The sequence below is a fragment of the Pogoniulus pusillus genome, chromosome 4 (assembly GCF_015220805.1).
Source record: "Pogoniulus pusillus isolate bPogPus1 chromosome 4, bPogPus1.pri, whole genome shotgun sequence".
NCBI lineage: Eukaryota > Metazoa > Chordata > Aves > Piciformes > Lybiidae > Pogoniulus > Pogoniulus pusillus.
This window is the reverse complement of record NC_087267.1, coordinates 31,309,633-31,334,394: the sequence shown is the minus strand read 5'-3', so window position 1 is coordinate 31,334,394 and position 24,762 is coordinate 31,309,633. Positions and strand designations below refer to the sequence as shown.

The window sequence follows — 24,762 nt, the reverse complement described above, 5'->3', positions numbered from 1 at the left end:
GCAGGCATGGGGGTCGTGGCAACCACACAGGGCCTGGAGAGGAAGAAGAAGGAATCACATTCCTGTTCAGGAGAGGGCAACAGGTGGAAAACGAAAAAAACCTGCATCCCTGACAAGGGATTATGCTCCTCTTTCCCATCGATAACGCCTCAAAAGCTGTGTGCAGAGCCTGCATGTGTGGCAGCCTATGTGTGTGTGCAGAGAGGTTGGTAGCATGAGTGGGTTACTGCCGTGCAGGAACGGAGCACCGCACGCACGCGTTCAAGTGCCATGCGTGTGTACACGTGGAGAAAGAGGCACCTGTAAGCCAGATGCCATACATGGCATTGTCGCCCTTTGCAAGAGATATGTGTGTGGGACTACAGGCAAGTGCATGCATGAGAAGAGCTGTACACTGCACTGGAAAGGCGTGCGTGTGCAAGAGGGTGTGCAATAGGTGTGTGTGAGAAGGGCCAGCGGTGCCCACGTAACAGGTGTGCACGGAGAGGCAGGTGCACGGAGCCCCGTGTACCGAGCACGAAGAAGAGGAGGTGCGAGCAGGGCAGGGCTGCGAGGGCGTGCGGGGAGCACAGCCGCCTGCCGCGCGCCCTTACCGGCCGCCGTGCCCGGGGCGGGGTCTGCTGACGCATTGCGGCTGGGGCGGCCGGGGCCGGGGAGGACCCCGCAGAGGCGGTGTCCGGGGGCTGGGTCCGGGTCCTCTTTGCTCGCCGGCGGGTTGACTGACAGCGGTCCCCGCCCAGGGAGTGGAAGGGCCGGAGCGAGGCGTGGGGTAGGAGGCGGAGCGGCGCGAACCGCCCTGCGCTGCCGCGTCTCTTACCTATTCATTCAGGCACCTAAAATGGCTGGAGAGCGGAGGTGGCGGAGCTGGAGAAGAAGGTGAGGGGGCGACCCAGAGCAGTGCCCCCACCTCGGTGCCGGTGGGCCACTCCTTGGCCCGGTGCATTGCACTCCCGGCAAGGCTGGCGGCTGGCCCTCAGCTGCTCCCCGGCACCATGTCTGCCGGCCAGGACGAGAGCTCGGTGCGAGTGGCGGTCAGGTAAGCAGCGGCGCTGCCTCTACTGAGGGGGCCGGGAAGCTGGTTGGGGGTGAACGGCGCTTCCGCGGGCCCCTGTGCCGCGGGTGACCGCGGCCCTCACGGCAGGCGTGCCCGTGAGCTCCGTGGCATGGGCCCTCTGCGCGGGGCGGCCGCGGGCCACCAGTTGGAGCTGCCCACCCGCGGGAAGCGGTATCGCCGCACAGGGACAGCAACGAGGGATATTTCCCCGGCGGAGCGTGGTCGCCTCGGCTCTCCATGAGCTACTTTCAGAAGCTGAAAAGAGCCGAAGGAGAGGAAAATAACACACCCAAGCCGTTTTGAGGGCTTTTTCAGTCGATTCTTTCTTATTTTCAGCAGTGGCCCTAAAACTATTCCAACTAATTATAGCCCGGTGCTGCAAATGCTTACTCATGGAAGTAAAGCAGCCCCTGGACTGTAGCGATGATGTTTGCATCACAGAGCTTTGCGAGAGTGAATCCTGGCAGACTGATATTTTTAGAAGGATAAAGGCTTTTATCCCATGGAGGCGGTGCCTGACCTTACATACTAGGAGAAGTAGACTTCAATACGGCTACTCACAGTAAATAAGAATAGGTGTATGTAGGAGCCATAATGGGAGTGGAGCTTAAATAATTAAAACACATTAGCTAAATCAAATTGCTCTTTTATCAGAGGTAAAAATCTGTTGTGCTTCAGTGAGCTCCTGGATCTTCTCAGTTTTCTATTGAAGATACTTTTTTGTTTGAAGGACTTCCAGGTTAACCCGCAGAAGCCTTAATTTTCAAGATGACTTTACATAATTCAAACATGAGAAGAAATATATATATATATGTGTGTACACGTATGCCTGTTTATGTATACGCATGTCAATATTTGGGTTTTATTTGTGATACTGAATGGTGGTTTATTTCTTCCCCTTAAGGTTTCATTATATTATATATTCATTATATTATTCCGAGTATTATGTCACAAGAAATCAGACTTTGGGGGCAGGTCTTTATCTCCTGGTGGGTCGTTGGAAGTTAATTCAAGGGTTGTGCAGGAAGGCGAGATCGTTTTTTGTTCTCTGGAGGGTGTATGAATAAGCAAAGTTGCTGCCTGCTGAGTGGGTATGTGCATGTGGAGGGGAACGACGCAATAACATTTTCAGTAAACAGAGAAACACCGCCCCTGTATGATAAACATGAGGTATGTGCTGCAGTTGTTCATCAAAGTCTACTTGAGGATTGCAGTAGCTTTTTTATGGGAAGAGATTCCTTTGTGATTCTTATCTAGTGAAGCCTTTTTCACGTGCAGTACAGGGACCATAATTCCAAAGCATAATTAGGCTGTGTTTTTCAAAAAGGAAAATAGGAGTTAGGTGTGATCCTAAAAATAAGGGCGTGTTACAGTTTACAGACAGTTCTGTCATTTGAAGAAAATATTGAATAAGTTCAAAGCCAAAAAAACCCCCAAAATGACGTAGAAGATAATTTACAAATACAGAAGTTTGTTGCAGTTAGGAATTAAATAAAACCTGTTGATGCAATGTGTTTGTACTTGTGTGTGATAAATAGGCTGGAAATAATATATGGCAAAGAATTTGTAAAAGCAAATTAAAATCATCCAGCTGTAGTTACTGAAAACAAGTCCCTAATGTTACAAGGCATACTTTGTAATATAATTGTCTAACATCTTATGTCTGAGTACATTTCACTAGGAATGAAGAATTGCATCTTTCTTCCTGTCTGCTTATTTTTTTTCACTTGGCAGATTAACTATTCTGCACTAGGTTTCTCCCTCTTTAACAGTCATGAACAAAAGCATGCACAGTTTTAATTTATTTTTTTCCCCTCTAGTAGCTCTTTGTAGTTGATTTTTTCTGATATTTCTGGTCATGTATTTTTGCACAGTCCTGTAATTCAGCTGGTCTTACAACTTGCTGTGTATCAGCACCATGCTGTACCCTGCATTATATTGCATTATTTCTGTGTTCATTTTGTTCTTTGGGGGAATTAGAGTATGGTTCAATTATGGTCTCTGCCGTTGTGATGAATTAGTCCTTTTTAATGTTTATTTTCTGAACAAGGCTTTCTCTACAGCAATGTCAACTTTTAGTTAGCAACTCTAGTGGTAGCAACTAGAGTAAGATACTGCAAAGGCATATTGCACTGAACTTACTGCAAAACTAAATGTGCTCAAACTTGTGTTTAAAGTTATAGAACAGAACTCACTGAAGTTGTTTAGGAAATTGTTTTTCAGAATCTGATTATCTCACTTGATTGTATACCACAGGATTCAAAAAGACTTAATTCTTTCCAATTAGCACCACCTCTAAGCTATCATCTTGTATGCGACTTGTGCCCCCTTTTTCTTCAATGTAATAAGAGGTTTATGAATGATGAGTGAAATACTCATGTTTAGTGAAGCATAAGCAGCTAAAAATAGTTTGGCAGATTATCCAGTCACTGTGTTAAATTCCCCAATTAAGAAAGAAATTCTCTTTTGTCAACCACTGAAAGACTTCTGGAATTAAAATTCTGATGATGGTGTGCAATTTCAGCAAAGAGCTTTGCTCTCTGTGTGACTGTATAGCATCTGCTTTCAGATGAAACCAGAAGGCTCCCATGGTAGTTACCTAATCAGATTGTTTAAAATTTGTTTGTGAAAACTTGTCAGATTTATCAATCTGAAATTGCCATCTTGCTTTTGAAAATATCTTTTCAACATCTGAAAATTAACTTTTCCTGGGGAGGCTATGGAACTTTATAAACATTGTAGTTCAAATTTGTGAAACCAAGACCACAAAAAGGGAATATATTGTAGTCCTTGATTCTTGTGTGGTTTGCCACTTCACTGGTGTCCACAGTCCAAATGCAGTGTGTAGCCTTCTTGTGTGCTGGGTAGATGAATCTTTCACCTAAGACTGTGATCTGTAATAGCCGATGTCTGAATTGCAATTTGGAGAAAGTTTCATGTAAACTCACAGTGAAAAAACTCCTCCTCATATGTGCTGTAACAGGCTGCCCAGGGAAGTTGTGGGGTTTACCTCTCTGGAGATATTAAAAACTTGCCTGGATGTGTTCCTGTGTGATCTGGTGTAGGCGATCATGCTCTGCAAGGATGTTGGACTAGATGACCTTTTGAGGTCCCTTCCATACCCTGACGTTCTGTGATTTTTGAGCTGTTCAGTAGCTGGATGGGGTCACTGCAGCCAGTACCCATAACCATTAGGTCAGAGTTATGCCTAATTTGAGTGCTTTTTAAGATATATGCTAAACAAAGGAACTCTTGAAGAGTAATAATGCCCTCCACCGGAAGGGTAGAGGGCTACTGTCTGATAAAGCATGGAAGGGTATCTGTTATTTGAATCCTATTATGGAGAAGAAAGAAATTATCTCCTTCCATTGGCAGACTAGAAGGTGGCTTTAAGTCAGAGCAAGATGCTCTGAGTCAGCAGAGTCCCCAGAACATTGATGATAAGCTTCAGTGTTGATTTGTAGTAATTCCTTTTTAAGATGCTGTAGGAAAACAGAAGAAATAATGAACCTTGTGCTAAGATGAATAGCTGTGGAAGCTGACCAGTAGTCAAGAAAGGTAAGATGGTCACTCAGAGATGCTTTGGTGACATCTTTGTTGGAGTGGATGTAGAGTGCCAGTTTGTGACTATAGAGGAAGTAGGGCTTTGGTTACCCCTGAGCCTCCTCTTCTCCAGGCTAAACAGGCCCAGCTCCCTCAGCCTCTCCTTACAGGGCTTGTGTTCCAGGCCTCTCATCAGCTTTGTCACCCTTCTCTGGACACATTCCAGTATCTCAACAGCTCTCTTGCATTGAGGAGCCCAGAACTGGACACAGTAGTCAAGGTGTGGCCTGACCAGTGCTGAGTACAGGTGAAGAATGACCTCCCTTGTCCTATGGCCACACTGTTCCTGATGCAGGCCAGGGTGCCATTGGCTCTCCTGGGCACACTGCTGGCTCATGTTCAGCTACTATCTACCAGTACCTCCAGGTCCCTTTCTGCCTGTTTGCTCTCCAGCCACTCTGTCCCCAGCCTGTAGTGCTGCTTGGGGTTGTTGTGGCCAAAGTGTAGAACCCCACACTTGGCCTTGTTAAATCTAATCCCATTGGCATCTGCCCACCCATCCAGCCTGTCCAAGTCCCTCTGCAGGGCTCTCCTATCTTCCAACAGATCAACACCTGCTCTTAGCTTGCTTCCATCTGCAAACTTACTGATGATGGACTCAAGAAATCATTCTTTAACTAGTTAAGCAACAGCAATACAGTACAGTACTGTCCATTGTAGTCTTAAAACAATTTTTCCTTTTGTTAGATTGTAGTTATCACCCATCTGTAATCATGTGCATCTGTGGAAGCTTTTTGAGGAAAATGTCTCTAACTGTATTAATGAGGTCCATCAGTTTATCGGTGTACAAGTATGCCCCACCAATGGGGGAAAAAGGAGTTTCAGATAGTCATTTTGTCTGGAACATGTCAAGTGTCGGGAAATACTTTTGCCAGGAGAGTCTGTTATTAGAAAGCTACAAAAACCATCTTGTTTTCAGAAAGCTCATGTTTCATATCTTTTGTTAGTTTTGATGTTTCTCTCTGTAATTTAAACAAACATTTACTTGTCCTTCTCTGAAACTTTACTCTACTCCATCCATATGTTTTGCATTTCAGCTGTAAAAAAGGCTCAACACCATCTGCTGCTGAATTAATTCTGGTTTCATCATCTCTGACTTGATTATCCGTAACTGGTATTTCTTGGGGAAGGCTGAGGTATATGGTCTTGCTTTCTAGGAAATAAGCTTTCTTTTCCACCCCTGATGTGATGTAAACACAAACTTATTCTTTGATGGAGGGGAAAGAAGTCCTAGGTAGACATTTCCCTTGATATACCAATCTTTTGGCAAGGAATATATTGTATCTTGAAGAAAAAGGAACGAGTTGTCTGTTCATGCTTCTGGATGAATTATACTTTTACCTTGGCATTTCCTAAAATTTGTAGGAGACTTGGGAGTTTACTTTGCTTTGAAAATCCATTAAGTTAGTAATCAATTTTCAATTTTCAGTTTGTTTTTTTTCAACTGCTTATAAATCCTAACTCTCTGTAGAATATCTTATTGGTCTGGACATTCCTTTATTACTGAACTCAAGGCTTCCCATTTTCAGTTTTCCTATGTGACTTCAGTCAATTCTTCTATAGTAGCCAAGTGGCCTTTGTGTTTGGGATCAAGAGAGCCTTAATCCTTCACTCTCTTTCCCTTTATTTGCTTTAAGCGTTTTATAGATTGTCCTTGCTGCCCACTTGGAGATGGCTGCTGAAATTCTTGGTTTCATGCTGTTTTGCCTGATTACTACTGGGGAAATAAAGACAGTTTTAGGTGCATGTTTTCTGTTAAAGGAGAAGATTTAGTGTCCGGTTCTGTCAGTGGCTGTTGGAGCAGAGAATTTTTTAAGCTAATGTTATTCCTGTGTAAAATACTTGCAAGAAATAAAAAATATAATTTGAACTGGTGAACAAGAAATTCTAATTAAAAATCAAACCAGATCTGAGCGAGTTCAGCAAGACTACAAAAGTGGTGCCTTTTTCTTGCGCTTTCATTCCCTTCTCTGAAATTTGTTTCAAATCTTTGTTAATTTTCTTCCTGCTCTTTCCTCCTTTGTTGTAGCTCTGTTTATTTCCACTTTTCCCTGGTGAAACTTTTATGGAATAAATGTCTACTCCAGTGTGACTAACAGGGAAAATGCAGCCTTATTTTTCAAACATGTTCTCGTTCAGTTTGTTTCCCGTAGCAACAAGATGCAAATGGAGAATGGTGAAAGGGTTTTAAAGTCAGCATCACAGTGAGTTTGATGTGTACGGAAGGTCTGTTCAATATATACTTTAAAATGTGATTCAGAACTAATGATGGATTAGCACAAAATATTTCTTGGGGAGATTTTGTATGGAAATGAGTGACAAATGGGCACCATCTGGTCCTTTGTTCTTGTTAGTATCTTCAGTAGGATGAAGGTGAAGTTGGCTGCTGCTGGAATAAAAAGAAACCATTTAAAAATTCATTGTCATCAGCTGACAAATGTTAATGTTTGGGACAATACACCCTTCAGGTAGAATTCCCTGTGGAGTTTCAACACAGAGCCACAAAACCTTAGTGAAGGTCATGCTATCTTTGATTTACTATACACAGCAGTTTGCATACATACAAGTTGAATAGTGCATTACTGTTGTTGGATTTTAAAATGGATTACATGTATTTTTTGTTGTTTCACTGATAGTTCTTGGTTCATGCTGTTATAGCAACTCTATGTAGTTCTCTTGGTTAGAAAATATCTCTATTTCCAAAATACTTTAGATTTGATGTGTTTTTTTTTCTATACTCATTCTAAAATACTCTAGGTTTCTTGAAGTGCTTTATCTTGTATACAGTACTTTGGAAGGACACTTATTTTCCCTTTCATTTACATTCAATATAATTGATCCCTTAGAAATAAGTATAATGTAATTTTCAAGATGGGTAAGAGTTATAGGACTATAGTGTCTTATAGCATAATAGTTCAACTACCACAGATGAATGGATGGAAGATTGTAGCCAATAGAACTGAACAGAATGTTTCTCTTTTGTGAGACATCTGAAAGTCTGACACTTCTATCTTTTCTGCCCCAATTTCTTTTGATAATGGAAGATTTTGAACAAACAGGCTTCTCTGTTTGCCTGGTCTAGTCTCATTTGGGGTCTTGAACAAAGATTTTCATCATCTTGGGTCAGTGGTCCAACCACTTGGTTATTGTCTTTGTTTAAAACCTGTATATTTTTAGATTGTTTCCACTGGCTTATTTTCCTCTCATGTCAAACCAACTTAGTTATCTTTTACTTAATACCATTAAAACAAAGTTAAGGGGGGCATCTTTTGCTGAAAACTGACAAAGCTGTGGAGTATTGATGTCAGTGAAGAGACTATATTAAGTATGCGTCTTGTTAGGAATGTTGATTAAATGTCATCAGTAGTGGTTTAAAACACAAAACAGGGAGTATCTTCTAGAAATGTGTTGCAAATAATGAAATAGCCTGCCATAGTTTTGTGGTCACTTAGGATATGCTTAGCAAATTTTTGTTTATAACCCTTGATACTATATAAATTGTAGGAACCATGAGGTCTTGAGCAGCCTGGTCTAGTGGAAGGTATCCTTGCCTGTGGCAGGGAGATTGGAACTCATGGATCTTTGAGATCCCTTCCAACCTAAATCATTCTATGAATATGTGCTCCCATGTAAGCCATTTTCTTTGAAGCATTTGATGCCATGTTGCCTGTGAGACTGTATCTTCTTGGAATAAAATGATATAGAGGTAGACTGACTTAAGATGTATAAGTAACTTATTCAGAATATTGAAAATGAAGAAGTTGTCTAATTTTATGCTTTTCAAAGTTGGTAACTCTTAAACTTCATTTAGTTGGATATTTATTCTCTTTAGCATGGGACTAACTGGGAAATGAGTCCTGACACCTTTTGTGTCACTTTGAGTGGTTTATTATCCCAAGATCTTGGAGTTGTTAATCCTTCATTCTGTAGTATTGATTTACCAGCTGTAGCGGTGCCTCTGTCTTAGATGGTTCTTGTTCCTTGGGCAGAATCTCTATATCCACATTTCTACTCTACCCTGCTGAGCAAACCATACATTACTTAAGTTGTCACTCTGTGTAAGTTTTCAGGTAAAGCCTATTTCCCTCCTTGGTCTTAAATTCATTCCTTTTGAGGTCTAGTCTTTAACATGATGCCTTTGAATGTTTTTTTCTTTGTGTGTGGTGTGGTGTTTTTTTTCTCTTATCTGTGCACCTATCTCTTCTCATCTGTCTTTGCAGACTGGGAATCTTGATACCATCTAAACATCTGTAGTTTATTTTTCTAGTTACAGTTGCATCATCCCTGTGAATAGCTGGTTAATTTGGGAAATGTTGATTTGTTTTAATGCATTTCAAAAAGTTTGCTCAGAAAGACCAGGAAAATATTCTTATGCTGGATTAAGGGTGAATAAAAATCTGAATATATATTTTCTAGAAATAGAAAAGAGGAGGATTCTACTTCTAACAATGTTTGAAGAGGCAGTAGGTCAGACAGCAGGCCACCTGTTCAATCTCTATCACTTAGAGCACAGCTTATGTTTCTGTCTAATCTCATCAGTCAGCCCATCACTCAGGAACAATAAAATTGCCATTTTGATCTTCACTAGCAGGACTTCGAGTTCAGCGAAAGTGGACTGGTTTTCAGTGAGATCTAAAAATGAGATGTGAGATAAGGCTGAACTGGTATTGACAGGTAAACTATTTTGTAATTAAAGACTGGATGAGGCACTTAGTGCCATGGTCTAGTTGACTGGCTAGGGCTGGGGGATAGGTTGGACTGGATGATCTTGGAGGTCTCTTTCAACCTGGTTGATTCTATGATCAATGTAATATCCTTTCTTTATACTCCTAAGTGCATCAGATTTTAGAAATAGTTTCAGAGTTTTTGTGTCTTTTTGGTTTCTTTCTTTTTCTTCCTTACACAACCTTCCAAGTGATCTCTTTTAGCTGGTCATCTGATCAATCTGCTGTCTTGGCTCTGCATTTTAAAGTGTAGCTGTGGATACATTTCATGTTGTTAGCAAAGCTTTTGAGGAACAGATGGACTTTTTCATTGTTCTCTAAATGTCAACAAGTAAAGCCACAAAGAGGAAGAAATGCTACAGCTGAGAGCTTCAGATGAAAGTCCTTTATTCTGTGCTTGCAGGCCTGGCCAATGCCACACCAATGATTCTGTTTACTTTTAGCTCTCAGGACTGTTAAATGCTGACATCTTTAGGAAGAAGGGACTTTCACAAAATGTTACCCTACGTTTTGGATGATACTTGACTGAAAGTAAAGGGCCAGTGCACTCTCTGCTGCTACTTTAGGCAAGAATTCAAGTTATTATGAATAATGTATAAAAATTATGCATGGATCAGCAGTGCTGTATCGTGATAAGAGAATGAGCATATATAGGAACCAAAGGTTTTGTGTAAATTGCAAAGTAGTCCATACCATTTCCCATAGCATCCTCACAGGTAAACTCAAAAGTGGGTTAGACAGGTGGACTGTGAGCTGGATTGGTAAGTGGTTCAACAAGAGTTCACAGAGTTGTGATCAGCAGTGAGGAGTTCAAGTGGAAGCCTGTGGCCAGTGGTGTTTCCCAGGGATCAGTACTAGGTCCAGTTTTGTTCAATATTGTGAGTGACCCAGATGAGGGATTTGAGTGTACCCACAGCAAGTGAAAGTGTGGGGAGTGGCTGTGCTGCCATCCAAGGAGACCTGGGCAAGCTGGAGATCTGGGCAAAGGGGAACCTCATGAAGTTCAGTAAGAAATGTGGAGTCCTGCATCTAGGGAGGAATAATGCCAGGCACCAGTACAGATTAGGCATTGTCCTGCTGGAAAGCAGCTCCATGGGGAGAAAGATCCTTGGAGCAAGTTAAAAATAGGAAAGCAATGTGTCCTTGTGGGCAAGAGGATCAATGGTGTCCTGGGGTGCACTGAGAAGAATGTGTCTAGCAGGTTCAGGGAGATTCTTCTTTCCTTCTACTCTGCCCTGGTGAGACCACATCTGGAATACTGTGTCCAATTTTGGGCTCCCCAATTTTGGAAAGACAGGGATCTACTGGAGCTATGAGGAAAGATGTTGAAGTCCCACAGTCATCCTATGAAGAAAGACTGAGAAACCTGGGGCTGTTTGAGAGGAGAAGGCTGAGAGGTGATCTTATTCATCTCAGTGTCAAGATGAAGGTTCCACCTCTGAGGAGACACTTTTCTACAGTGAGGGTGACAGTCCTCTGGAGACTATCACAACCTGCCTGAATGTGTTTCTGTGCAACCTGTCCTAGGTGATCCTGCTTTGGCAGGGGGGTTGGGCTTGATCTCTGAGGTCACTTCAACCCCTATCATTTGTGATTTTGCAATACCTTTTGTTTAGTACTGCTAATGTTTTCAAAGATGTCTAATGTTAGGTTTGCAGTGCTGTAGTTCAAGAAAAATGTGAACTAGATGAGAGGAGTTGAAAGGAAGAGGGAAATATTTTTTTTGTCTAGAGAACATGACCAGTTCCACAGTGTGAGATATGAGGAGTTAGATTGCTGAGAGACCTGCATTGAAATAACGTGAAGTCAAATATAAAGTGGAAGGGAATAAATTGGTCTTGATACGTAAGGTGAAGTGGAGAAAAGGTAATAGAATTAAATAATAGTAAGAAAAGTAAAAGATGGAAAGAATTTTTTCTGTTTTAAGGAGGATTGGTTAGTGTGTGGACATGTAGAATTGTCCATCTGGGAGACTTTTAAAAACAGTTAAAACTGATAATTGTTGGGAGCATTTTGGACATAGTTGATATTTCCATCATCTAGAAAGATAGAGTGGTTGAGTCAACTCTTATTTTTCAGCTGTTTTCCATCCCAGTTGTCTGTAATTCTTGAAGCTGCATGTTAAGTGCCAGGACCTCAATTCAGCATGGATGAATGATTCTATTCAGATGTCAGATATGTCCACAGGGATGTGATAATGTCCACATGAACAACAAAGCCGTACATATTTGGAAGGGTAAGCTTAGACTAATTGAAGTTTGATGAGACCTTGGGAGATCATCTAATTCAGCTTTCCATTTGAAGTAGGGTAAAAATTAATTTCAGGTGAGATTGCTCAAATTATGTCTAGGATTGTAGATTCCTATGTCTCTCTGGTCAACTGATACTTGACTGTCCTAATGGGCAAAATTTTTTCTTTATCCCAAGTTGCAAAATGTCTTTAGTTTATCACCACTGCCTTTTGTCATCTTGATGTGAACCTCAGTAAGGAGTTTGTATCTTGTGTTTTGTATTGGGAGAGAGTAGGTAAGGCCTAAAAGCCAGGAAGAGAATGAAGGCTCTGTGCTTGTGATCTATTGGATAGGGTTGGATATGGGAAACAAATTCAGCAAAGGGGGTTCTGAGCAGGATAGAGCAGATTCTTGGGGGACTGATAGTCATCCACTGGTGTAGGCTGTATGGCTGCTTTTGGGAGGTAAAGGGTTGTAAGCATACACAAAATGAAATACGGGAGGGTTTTGTTTGCTTTTTTTCTGTGCTGTTTTTGTTGGTTTCTGTATTCTTACAGTTCTGAGGCCAATTCCTTCCTCTCATCCAGCCCTCTACTGGTATTGAAGACTGTTTAATGGTAAATGTGAAATTACTGCTGTGAAGGCATTTGTAGTATAATTAAGTTATGAAAAACAATGCTTTCCTCTTCTCCCAGCAGGGATACATGGTAGTCATCACCTGCTTGTATTTCCCATGCAACAATGTGAAGCTCATTCATTATTTTGGCCAAGTTGTCCATCATGGTTTAATGTTACTTTTCTGATGTCTATGCTGTCCTAAGCCATCTCGTAGAATGATTGTGTTTTGTTTCCCTGTTCTTCTGTGTGACAGGTCATGTTTCATTCTTTTGTTTCTTCTGGTATGTCCAATCAATGTCGTCTGTAAAGTTAGAAAGAAATGCATGCAATAGTCAGTGTCTTGTCACATGAAGCATGTGATAATCTTGTGAATACAACCCAAAGCATGTTACTTGTCTTGGAAGAGTTTCTCTTGAAAATTATTATTTGTGCATTGTCATTTTTTTTTGTCTAGTGAACATTTGATTAAAAATAAAATCTTTGCTTTTGTGTTTGTATAATGTGTAGAGCACTGAACAAAAGTTGGCATTCAGCTTGGTTTATACTGTTGGATGCCTGCCTAGTAACTGTGTAAGAGCTGTCTGGTTGAAGTTCAATCTGCTTAGAAGAAAGGAATGTATTTGTAGACAGAGGAAAGTGCTTCAAAGCTTGTGATATCTGCACCTCAAACATAAATGCTTTTGATTTCTCAGACTGCAACTAGGAAGTGCTACTGATTTGAAGTTTTAACAGATGTCAAGGGAATCTGACTAATTGTAGTCTAGCTGGGCAATTATTTTTTTTGTGTGTGTAATCCATAATTTATACAGGCATCTACCTTATAATGAAACTTCTTTTGTGTAAGGCTATAGGCTTAATCAAGGAATATTCAGTGAAGAAGAACATTTGTAGTGTAGCGCGCTGTTGTAGTGAAAACTTTAGTTCTGTTTTGCTACTGCTTAGTAGAGAGGGAGATGGCCACTTTAGCACAGCAATAAATGTGAGAGGTCCTCTCTCTGGCCTAGAAGCTGCATGAATTGGCACTGTGTTGTTTTTCCATTCCAGTAGTGAAAAATTAACTATAGGATCCTGAATATTAACCTACTTTCTGTTCACAGTAGCAATAGTGCTACAATTTCAGTTTAGTGTATTAGTGCATCAGGTGTTTCGGTGATAGTAACTGTGTTTCAAAAACTGAATTTGTAAACTTGTTTTTCCTTAATCACTTCTGCTGTTTTCTGTAGAGTGTGGAGTTTGTGCTTTAGTTCCTCCTTGTCAGCTGTTAATACAGTAGCTGTTTGGATGTCTCGCATTTCTGCTAGATCTGCCTCTAGTTTCTGGGTGTCAAATCCTTCAGAATGGCTCTAAGGGTGTCATTCAGGTGTGATTTTAAATTCTGTTTTAACCCCAGATTATAAGTATGAATTCATTCAGCACATTGTAAACTCTCTTCCCTCTGAGTCCCTTTAATTTCAAAGTGCAATACATAAACTGGATTAATGAGGCTTCTATTCTTTATCTTTTTGTCTTTTGAGGCTGAAAGCTACATCTCTGGAGATCTGTAAAGTAGATGAGGGAAGCACCAGAAGGAAAACTACTAGGCTAAAATAAAGATATGGATATATTAATGTGGTTATTAGTGTTGCTTGATATCAAGTGGTACTGAGTGAATAACTCATAAGATGCTGCTGGGATAATTAGCTGAAAGATGTTTTTGTGTTTAATGGGTGTCTCTCTGCTGCAGCCACTACAGGGAATTCTCTGGATACATTGTTGCTACCTATCAGGATGATGGGTCTTGCCATACACCCTGTAGACCTGCTAGTGCCCTCCATTCTGTGTGCTAGTGTAAGGAGATGCACAGTTAGAGAATGCTGGCATCTTGCTTCCAAAGCTGGAAATAATTAAAGAATCCGTGCTTTGTTATAGGCATTCTGTGTTTCAGATCTAAGCTACAAAGTCCTGGATGAGGGGCAATGGTTTTAAACTGGAGCAGGGTAGATTTAGGTTAGAAATAAGGAGGAAGTGTTTTTTACAATGAGAGTGGTAAAATACTGGAATAGGTTGCCTTTGCTTGTGGTTGAGTCCTTGTTCCTGGAGAAGTTCAAGATCAAACTCGTTGTGGCCCTGGCCAGCCTGATCTAGTTGGAAGTGTCCCTACTCACTTCAGGGGAGTTGGGCAAAATGATCTTGGAGGGTCCTTTCTAACCCCATGTGATCTGTGTGAATCTGTGCTGCTGTTCATAGGGTAAGCTGTGCTGTTGGAGTATCAGTGACTCCTCCCGTGTTCAGTATTTAATGTGCTGGCCAGACTCGTATAGCTTATTGATGATTTAGGTACAATTGGAGCATAAAGGTAGTAGATATCTTAACTTTGTGTACTGGACTTGTTTGGTTCAGTGTGCTTGTGACTGGTACGAAGAGGATAGCTACACAAGAGAGCTACAGATTGCACAAGGACTTCTTTTATGTGGGATGCAGGCTTTTGGTTTTTAGAAAAATAGGTTTTTTTTTTGGTCAGGTTTTTCATATTTGTTTGAGTCCTGTTCTCATTTTACTGTAAGTTGTTGCCTAAGGCAGATGACAGAGGACTTAAAATACAAGATGTTATTCTTTTGCAGTAAGAATTGCTAGAGATACTGAAGCTAGTAGTTTATGCTGTGAAAATGAACTTTAGGTGGAGTGTCACTGCTATACTCTTTCCAGCTGCTGGAAAAGGTCTCATTTTTTCTTTCTATACTTTTTTTCTCTTCCATTGCATTACTCCATTTTCTGCTACCTTTGCAAGATCCCTTTGTCAGCACTGGGTAAGTTCTGTAGATTAGAAATCAAAACCCAAGTTGTGTGGATGTACGATGGCTGCCTAGAAATATAAGACTGAAAGTCTCATTACTCTGAACTGAAAATTGTTTGTGATGGCTCCAGATTAGGATGATGGATAGTATGGAAAAAACACAAGAAATTGTATACCTTGCTGATGAGATTACCTGCCATACTGTATTACACAGGTTAACTAGATTTGATTGAGAATCCAATTATGCATTTAGTTAAACGTGATTGTATTTGAAGTGCAACCAGTCCTGACCTCCAACTTCAAGAGGCAGGGAAATCCTCTCCTTCATTAGTCCTAGGTAATCTTGCTCACTGCTCTGATTCTCTCACTTGCAGTTTCAATTTGTCTGCTTCCGTTCTTTACCACTGATTCTTTATTCAGTGGTCTAGAAATGGTTAACTCTGCCAAGTATAGTTGGGAAATTAGCTATTGGTAGTTTCCTGTGGGCCCTGCTAATTATTCTTGTGATGAGGCTTACGTAAGGGCTGTGTTGCAGTTGTGCTTCGTTTGGTGACAGAGTTCTGTATTTCTTTGTAAACAAAAATCAAGTGATAAGGCATGGGCAAGCAAAGTCTGTAGTTGAAACCAGGGAGAAAGCAAACTTTTCTGGGAGGATCTTAAGGTGGTACCACTTGTTTAGTTGTCTTTTTTTTTTTAAACATAAACCCCTATCTTACTGAAACAAACAAAAAAATGAACTAAACCTCTCAAAAAAAACCCAAAAACCCAAAACAGCAGCAATAAAACCCCAACCAAACAAAAAAGCCCAAAGCGCTCTGATATTCTGCGTTTTAGCATTTCTTCAGACTTGGTGATTAAATTGGTTATACTACAGTTAAAACTTTGTGTAGCTTGAGTTAGAAAACATTAAAACAGTGCAGAGATTTTTTTTATCTTTATTTTTGATGCTGTAAAATTAGCTAGTTGTGGAAAAAAAAGTACTTGTTTTAGAGAAAAATGGAAATTCTATAGAAAAAAGACCCGTATCAATCTATTAACATCCTTTTAAGACCTTGTTTAATACTCCTGGGCAATTTGAGTAGAATAGCAGTTAGCTTTAGACATTTTGTCTGAATATTTGTTACCTTAGCATATGTTGGAATATACAGCCTTTCACCACTTCTCCCCATTCCCCAAATGTTGTCTGTAGTGCCAAAGGAAATTGTTTTAAATGGAAACAGAGTTGACCAAAGCACTAGAGCTTTGTTTTTGCTGTGTGGGTGGTTTCTTTCTCTGTGTTTCCCTGTGGTGTACTGTGAAAGCAGTGATAGTATGTGGTTAAAGCTGTGTGCAGCAAAGGAGAGAAAGTCATGTGTGTATAGAGGTGTAGGAGGCAGCTCTGCCTAATTCAGATCAGCTGGTGATGCTGAGGTCAGTTTATGTTGACATCTAGTCTTGGTACTAGGTAGGAAGCAGTTTGGAGCATCTTTAAAGTTGTGGATTAATACGTAGATCTGTAGCTTTTAATAAATATATGAACATTTGTGGAAGCATTATATAAGCTTTAGTGCAAGGTTCTCCTTGGCCTCGAGACACTACCAGTATGGCATTGCCACATTATTTCATATGAACTCAATTTTCCATTTCCTGGCAAAGATTCTTTTTAGCTTAAGCAATGATCCTGTAAAACCTTGTGTTCCTCCCTTCATGCACTGTCCTATTTGGTGCCATTTAAGCCAAAAGAACTTTTGCCTTGTTTGGCAAGTGCTCAGAAGTGAGAGATTTGATCAGAAATTGTGTGGCAGTGTCAGTTGCTTTTACCGTAGTCTTAATATGTAAACAATTTCTGTAAACTTGTATTTCTAAGGCAATTGGAAACAGTTAATTTAAGAATGCTTGTTTTGAAAACATCTGTGCTACCTTTAGTGTATGAGTGACTATGAAGTCTTGTGCAGACAAACAAGTAATTTGCATTGATGATTTCTGAGAGCAGCTGGGAAATGCTTGATTTAGAATTATTATGTGCTGAGAGGAGCTGATTTAATTCGGTCAAAACAAAGAAATGGACTTTGACCCTGAAAAAAATTTGTCAGGACAGACTTTTCTGTCCCCAGGGAGCTGCAGCCCAGGGTTCAGAAGGCAGAAATGATCCCAGTATCCAGTTATTGAGCATTTGTGTGCTGGAGCTGAGGGAGACTGGCAGAGGCTGCCTAGGCCAGCAGCTGAGTGCAGAAGAGGATTGTTTCAGCAGCAGAGCGTGCTTCCCATGACTGTAGTGTAAAATTGAGAGAACTACTCTCAGCTACCCTGATACATGATTTTATTTTTTTTTTAAAGTGACTTTGCAGTAATAGTTTTGGAGTTCTGGTTGAATTTATAATCTAACTGGGGAAGCTGACCCATAATGAAGTATTAAGACTACAGCTAGAATGTGAAGCATAGAGTACTTAACCTTGCTTTTGAATCAGTGTGGTGAGTTGAGAACTTTCCCTCCACCTCAAAATTTACCAGCTCAGCTCAGATGGCTGAGAAGTGAGGTAAAGCTTTATTTTATTTACAACAAAGCTAAATTTACAAGCATATATACAAAACATATTTACATGTATTTACAATTTAGAAATAATGTGGTAATTAAACATCCCCCCCCCAGACAGACAAAGCCCAGAAGGTGCCAATTCTACCTTCTCTCTCCTTCTAGTTAGAAAACAACCAGCAAATCTCATGTGTTATCTGGAAGATGTTAATGGAGGAGTTAGAGAGAAGCAAAGGAACAGTGAAGAGATCCAGTGCCCAAAAGCCAAGAGAAAGAAATTGTTTATATGTAGGCTTTTTATACCTCTTAGCACACAATGAATGATGCAGACTTTATTATTCTTTTACAACCAATGCCCTGTTCATTCAGATTGTGCACTGAACTTCCAGGAAAGTCCTTATTTCTTATTAGATTTTTCTGATAAGCCTTAAAGTACCACAACCAGAGTAGCTATTAGTTGTTTTAAAGCAGGTATAAGTAGCAAGAAAGTAGATAGTGCTTTCCAGATTTTATTCATGGTATGTATATCAGGTATTAACTGTATAGTTCAGTTGTGAACTGTCATTGTATGTTGTGGTGCATTATTACTAGGGTGCTCTCACTTCATGTATGTGCTTTATCCTGGAGCAAAAATTTCACTGAAGTGATCTCTTCCAAACTGGTTGATTCTATGATTCTTCTAGTATTTATTAGTGGTACTCTCAAATTGTTTTAATAATAAAGCTTTTGATCACACTGGTTTCTTGCCTTTCCTCAGGGTAGTACATCTGAGTGTGCTACAAGTGTTCTCTCTGTGAGAATTGAAAGTGTATAAAGGAAGACAACTGGAACTGTCTATGAGAAGCTGCTACCTGAACTTACGTAGTCTTATGTATATTTTGTCTTTCTGCATTACTTTTTCCTCACATTGGAGAAAAAGCTGAGGATGTGAATTGGTGGCAGCTTAGCCCTTGGAGCTGATGTTGCTACAGTGGAGAGCTCTCTTCCTACTTGGAGTGTGGATTTGTATGCGGAAACTGACTTCACAGCAGTACCAACTGCAGCCTTTTTTTTTTGCTAGTCAGCTAGGAACAGTTCCTTTATTTTAACTTCTTTTGTTATTAAAGTTGCAATTACTTCAGGTTTCCATGGGTATTTCCATATCAATGCTAAATATATTCTCATTAACTAATTTTTTTGGGAGTTTTGCCTTTTTCCTGTTCCCTCTCTTCCATGTCTGAAAGTCAACCTGCAGTGAACAGAACAAATTATTATGGCCTGTAGTCAACACAAATTTTGCACCTGATCAAAACTTCGGTAGGCAGTGCTGCATTGCAAACACCTAAATTGTTGGGGTGGAGTTGGGGAATTGGAGAATGGTGAAAGGAGGGGAAATTTGGGGACTCTAGGTTTATGTTTGCCTGAAATTCTTGCCTGCAACAGAAGAACAACCTGAATAGATATGTACTGAGCAATGAATTTGGATCGTGACTCAGAGTGGAAAAAATGCTACCTACTGAATTTCTCACATAGTTTCCTGAATTGCCCTGACTTTTAACTAACTTAAATGCTTTAGAAGGCCTCTAAATAGTAAAGCCAACAAAACAGTCAGGTGGTCAAGTCTTCTTATGGTAGCTGAATACAGTATCTCTGTGTAGGAACAGAGGGATAGAACAGTTAATCTCTAATTTTGGACACTGTTGTTGCTAGTGGGGATGCTTTTGCAGCCTTGTAAATAGTATGGATGTGAAAGAAGGAATTAACATTGAGAATTGATATTCAAGTATCTAACAATGTGTAGCTGAACCAGAAGGATTGAAGAAATTAGATAGTAGTATCCTTTTTATTTTGCAGTTTTTAAACAGATAGTATTAAATACAACAAGTTGGTGACTTTCTCTTACTGCACAGTCAGGAATTACCAGCTCAGAGCTTTCAGTCACTGCTTGAACAGTCTACCTTCTGTTTTGAAACAGAGCAACTTCTGTTCATTGGAAACAGTCAACAATAAATATGAAGAAATTTTCTGCAGTTTGCTTTGGAACTTGGTGGATTGGGTGTTATGGATACAAGGCCTTTTTTTTTCCTTCAACAAGGATTAGCAGGAAAGTTCTACAGTGGTTTTTGTTCCAAGAATATTCCACCAAAAATTAACAAAGTGGAGGCACTATTCAGAGGAGAGTATTGAAACATGGGTTTTAGCTGTCTTGTCCCATTGTAAAATGTCTGGTGATTGTTTTAGTAGTGTTAGCTAAGCAGCCATTTCAGTAATGATTAATGACACTTTGTCATTTTCTTTTAAGTGTCCTTTTCTCTTGTTGTATTATTTAACTGTATTTAACTGAGGAACTGGCTTTCAGCTTTAGCCAGAAGTATGTCAGTAACTGTTTTTTTGCTTTGAGTTACATGAAGTTGCTGGAGTGTAATTCTTGAAACTATAGCTTATAAGTGTAAAAACCAACCAAACAAAAACCCCAAAACACCTCCCCAGTCTAGATTTGAGAAAATATATATATTGGGGAAGATAAAGATTTTGTATGGAGGTGAAAGAGGTGAGGATGATTTGCAGAGGTACTGTAGTTTTGGCATGAATGTTTAGGATATGGCTGGACTTACATCTCTAAGGGCTGGGAGAGTAAGTGTGCATGGATAGGTTGTTGGGTGTGTAAGTGTGTGGAAAGGAAATTTGAGTAAACAAGGCAATAATTAAATCTACTTGAGACAGGAAACTCTTTAAACTTTGTTTACAAATGATGCAATACTAAATAAAAAAAGGCTATTTTGAAGAAGTAGGGATCTAGAACAGCATACATGTTGTAACTGTTATAAAGAAGTTGGATGCAGCCTAGTGTGACATGACTGGCATTTGTTTGGCCACATGGATAACTTTGCTTTACACTGCCTCATTTTCTCTCATGCTAAAAAAATATATTTTCCAAAAATTTGTTTTGCTTGCTTATTTCTGAATATAGGTGTGGCACTTATTCTTGATTTTTCATAAATGTGCTGGTAACTTGGAATGTAAGTAAGTTCCTGAATGTATGTTTTTATTCTTAAAATAGTTCCTGTAGCTGCATGAAATAATTTTATTTTAAAGTTATTCTTTTGACTTTACAGGTAAAAAAGAAGTTTGTTTATGTGTTTTGGTTTTGATCTGGTGGGAGTACATGTAGAAATAGTGCCATTACTATGCAAGTAAGAGTGTTCAGCTTTCAGAATTGATAATGGCTTTCTGGTTCAAGTCTAATTGAAAAGACCATGTGGACATTACTAGTTCATTTATCAGTGTGCTGTGATGCTGTGAGCAATGCTTCTTGAAACCACCTGTATTGCAAAATTGTGTTTCTAATGAAGTCAGCTCTGGTAATTATACATTAGTTACAAATGTTCTGTTTTAAAGAGTTTGTGTTATGAGTGGTGTCCTTTATACAGACTTGGAGTGTTTGGGTGTGTTAGGTTCATTGGGCCCTGGATTGTAAGACTTACTCAAATTACCCTGAAATCTCTGAATTATAAGTGTGACTGAGTTTGGTTTTGGATATACTCATACTGTGGTTGTGTGATGTGGGTGGTTCATTTTTATTCTGTGGTTTGTCCTTTTAAACTTTTTTCTAACTTAAAATTCCTTCTCCTTCCCCCTCTTGTAATCAAATGTTGTTCTGTAGCTTGGTAAAGCAGCAGTGAGTACAGTATTCCTGGGAGTTGGATAGCCTGTATTCACCACATGATTTTTGGCAGCACTGATTTACCTCAGCTGAACTCATGCACTCTCAAACTTCTGGAAATGGTGTCTCTAGAATACTGACAGCACTTGTTACCTCGAGGAGGCTGCTGCATTGTGCACCCTTCAACAAACTTTACTTAATTTCTGGAGGTTTTTTATGTGACTTGCGTATAACTACATTTGTTCAGCAGATGTGATCTCTCTTAAGTATTCAGCCATATAGCAGAATTATGCTAAAGAAAGTTTATTCCTTTTCCTGATACAAATCTAATAAAAATAATTAATACCAAGCTCTGGTAATCTTTAGCAGCAACATGACTCAGTGAGGAAAAAAGCTATAATTTGCAAAATAGAGCACAGCATCCTATGTTTTTCTTTTCTGAATAGAATGGCTATCTTCATTAATCCTTATCCTCAGAGAGATGCACTTGAGTGTCTCTGGCCTCTTTGTGTTAGTGTAAGTGCAGTAGTTCTAGAGGCTGGTCTAGGGACACTCCAAAAGTTTTTGCTTTCCTCTTTTTTGAATTTCCTTAAACACATAGCACATGATCACACTGACCCATTGTCATAAATTTTTCAGAATAATATTCAGTAGTGTTCAGCATTGTTAATGCTACTGGCTGATATGAAATGAGCAATGGAATAGTGTTTCATACTTCTATGCATGAGCTTATTGGTCATAAGCTAAAGTATGTTTTTCAATAGAAACCTTAAATGTAGAAGAAGCAAGTGCACTCACATGAAAGACTATTGAACTGTGCAGTTGAAGAAAACCCTTCAGTCAGAGTTGTAGAGGTTGGAGGGGATTGGCCTTGGTGTACAAATATACCTATAGCTCAGCATACAAATTGCAGGCTTCTAGCTAGTTGGGAAATTTCCTCTGGGAAATTAGCTTTGATGTGGAGCAATCATCCAAGCCCAGAGCCACACATGGCTCCTCTTCCTTGTGGTGAATTTGTGTTCGTACTTCCTGTGTTCCTGCTTTTTCTGTACTGGATATGAAGGCATTTATTTGTTTTTGACAGGCCTTTTGAGATGCTAGGGTTCCCAGACCATGTGTGGAAGGCATCTGCCCTTCGTGCCTGTACCAGGTATTTGGGATGTCTCTGTTTTACTGACCGAGGCAATGAAGTGTAAACAGACTCACAAACTGCAAGTGTATGTAGGACTTTCTAAAAGACTAGAAGCTACAACTCAAAATAAGAAATAAAATGAGCTACCATAACACCTCCTGGAATTGTTTTCTGCTGCTTTTTTTTAAATGTGAAGAGAGGATTTTCTTTTCAGCATTAATCCTTACAGGAGAAGTAGCCTGCGAGTGACTTGAATGCTTCAGGGTATGTCCACGTCTTTGGTACAAAGTGGTGTCTGGACCTTGAGCCAGCGCCAACCGTGAAAGTAGTACAGCTGAACACTGTTCCACCGTGTGTACCAGCAGAGGTGCTTATGCATTTTACTCTCTACAATTACTTGTTCATGCTTACTAATAAGAAGAGGCAGACTTTTCAGGTTAGTTAGCTACACTCAGATCAGGTGTCTGTAGTCCCTTCAGCACTGGAGTATGTTTGACCTGTGATGGTTGGGACCAAGGTCTAGTCTGTGACTTCATTGCATGGCGCTGGTATGCCTGCATTCCTGTGAGGTATGAAATGAATTTTGCAATTCTGTAGGGCCTAACTTCTCATTTCATTTATTGCTAACAAAACATAACTACTTCAGGTCTTATTTACTAAGTTAAACTTTGCTGTGTTTGCTTTCCTCCAAGGTATTGTTGTTATTCTAGCTTTCTGCAACTAGTGAGGTAGATGACCCTAAATGCTTACAAAAAAAACCAAAGGCAAGTAAGCCCACTAGAAGAATTTTTAGAAGATCTGTTTGCCTTAGAAATGTTTCTAACATCAGTTTATCTAATCAAATAGCACTTGAATTTGGAGGAGTTCCAATTCTGTGCTTGCAGGGCACGTGGAAGCTTATGGTAGTACTGCTTTTGCCTTGTAACTGACCTTGTCTTGGACCAGAAATAACCAAGGTCTGTAGAAATCCTGCAACATAGTGTCTCTTTCTCCTTCAGTAGTCAAATTGTTCTCAGGCTGTGGATTTCCTCACTAGAAAGTAAATTAGTCCACAAGGAGGAGTTTTGGATCAAAGCAATCGTTCACATTGTAAGGAGAGATGCCAAAGGTCTACTAGGTCTACTGGAGGGTCTTTTTAGCCCTTCTCTGGGCTGGGGAAGGGAGCATGTCAGGGAAGGCTTGGGCCTTTGCCCTGCCTGAGCTTTCTTTTCTTGGCGAAAGCATAGGGCTGTGCCTGTCAGTGTGAGGATGCCATCTGTGTTGTGCAGCCTGCTAGGCTGTTACAGAATTGCACAAGAATTATTCTGAAAGCACACTGCTAAACTGTGTTCTGGTTAGCTGTGATGGCTGCCCAGAGATGCTGCTGTTGTACACTGCTTCAGGGACCAAGCAAAAGCAGCAGCCTGCAGAACTGCCTCAGCCTGACACTGCAAATGTAATCCCCAGCACAAACAGTTAATGGATAATGAGCTGATTTGATGCAAGCTGCTGAGATGTATAATTGTTCTATGAAATTAAATTTGTGTTTAAAAATAAAGCAGCAGCTGAAGAGGTAGAGTTTGAGTGTAGAGCAGAACAACTGGACAAATCTAGTTACAGCACTGGTATATTTCCTCAATCTAATTTGTAAGTTTTCCATTTGCTGTCTTCTCATAATGTGGATGCTGGAGTTGACAGTCTGCAGCACTGCAACAAAATATTCAGCATGTGGTGGCTTTTGTCTGCAGCAAAACAAGTTAGCTTTTCAAAATTTAGTATCTGGGGGCCTGTTTGGTAATTTAGTGGCTGATTTTGCTGGATGTTTTAAGCAAGGACATTGGTCATTTTTACTAGCTGCACATGGTTTGAGGGGATGCTGAGACTTTTATTTTTTTAAATCAGGATGTTATCTTAGTAGCACTTCAGAGTAAAATCTGGACCACATAGGTCAGGCTCTAGCTTCTGCAATGATCCTTAATACTTTTTTTTTATGTGTAAGAGCTATCTGGGAGTTTTTATTCTCAATATCAGTTTGTTTATTGGCATTGCCAGACTTGCATTGAGATAACTACTGGATGTGCCTCAAAGTTTCCTGCTATCTAAAGGCAAGCATCGATACATGTGCAAAAACATCAGCCTCACCTGTGTTTCCATAGGGAGCTAGTCTAAGTTTAATCTGAGTAACACAGAATCTGCCTAGCTTCTGTGAGTGCTGGGCACACATAAGACCTGCTGGCAGCACTGAGCGCAGTCTAGATCATGGCAGCTATGGCAACTTTAGAGAAACATTGATGGGAGCAGTGCCCAAATCTTACATAAGAGTGATTGAGTTACAGTAGTTGCATGCTAGTGCTCATCCTGACTGACTGGCCTGTGCCCATGCCTCTTGCAGGCCAAGCTGGTTTACAAGGAGAGAGCTGACCTATGGTGGTGGGGAGTACTTGAAGCTCTGGGTGGCCAGTTGCCACAGCTTGTCTGCTAAGCAACTCAATC

At 40.2% G+C, this 24,762-nt stretch overlaps 1 protein-coding gene across 7 annotated transcripts in view; it reads left to right on the top strand.

The window, feature by feature from the left end:
• The first annotated feature begins 661 nt into the window (after nt 1-661).
• Nucleotides 662-24,762, top strand: part of KIF21A (kinesin family member 21A) — a 91,472-nt gene continuing 67,371 nt past the window's right edge. For 4 of the 7 annotated variants that reach the window (XM_064142472.1, XM_064142471.1, XM_064142476.1 and 1 more), the window contains exon 1: nt 663-1,036. In XM_064142472.1, the coding sequence (XP_063998542.1) occupies nt 993-1,036 (44 nt within the window). In that variant the 5' untranslated portion in view covers nt 663-992. Of the gene's footprint in view, nt 1,037-24,762 lie in introns of all 7 variants that reach the window. The other 3 variants (XM_064142473.1, XM_064142470.1, XM_064142469.1) reach the window with 1 other exon arrangement.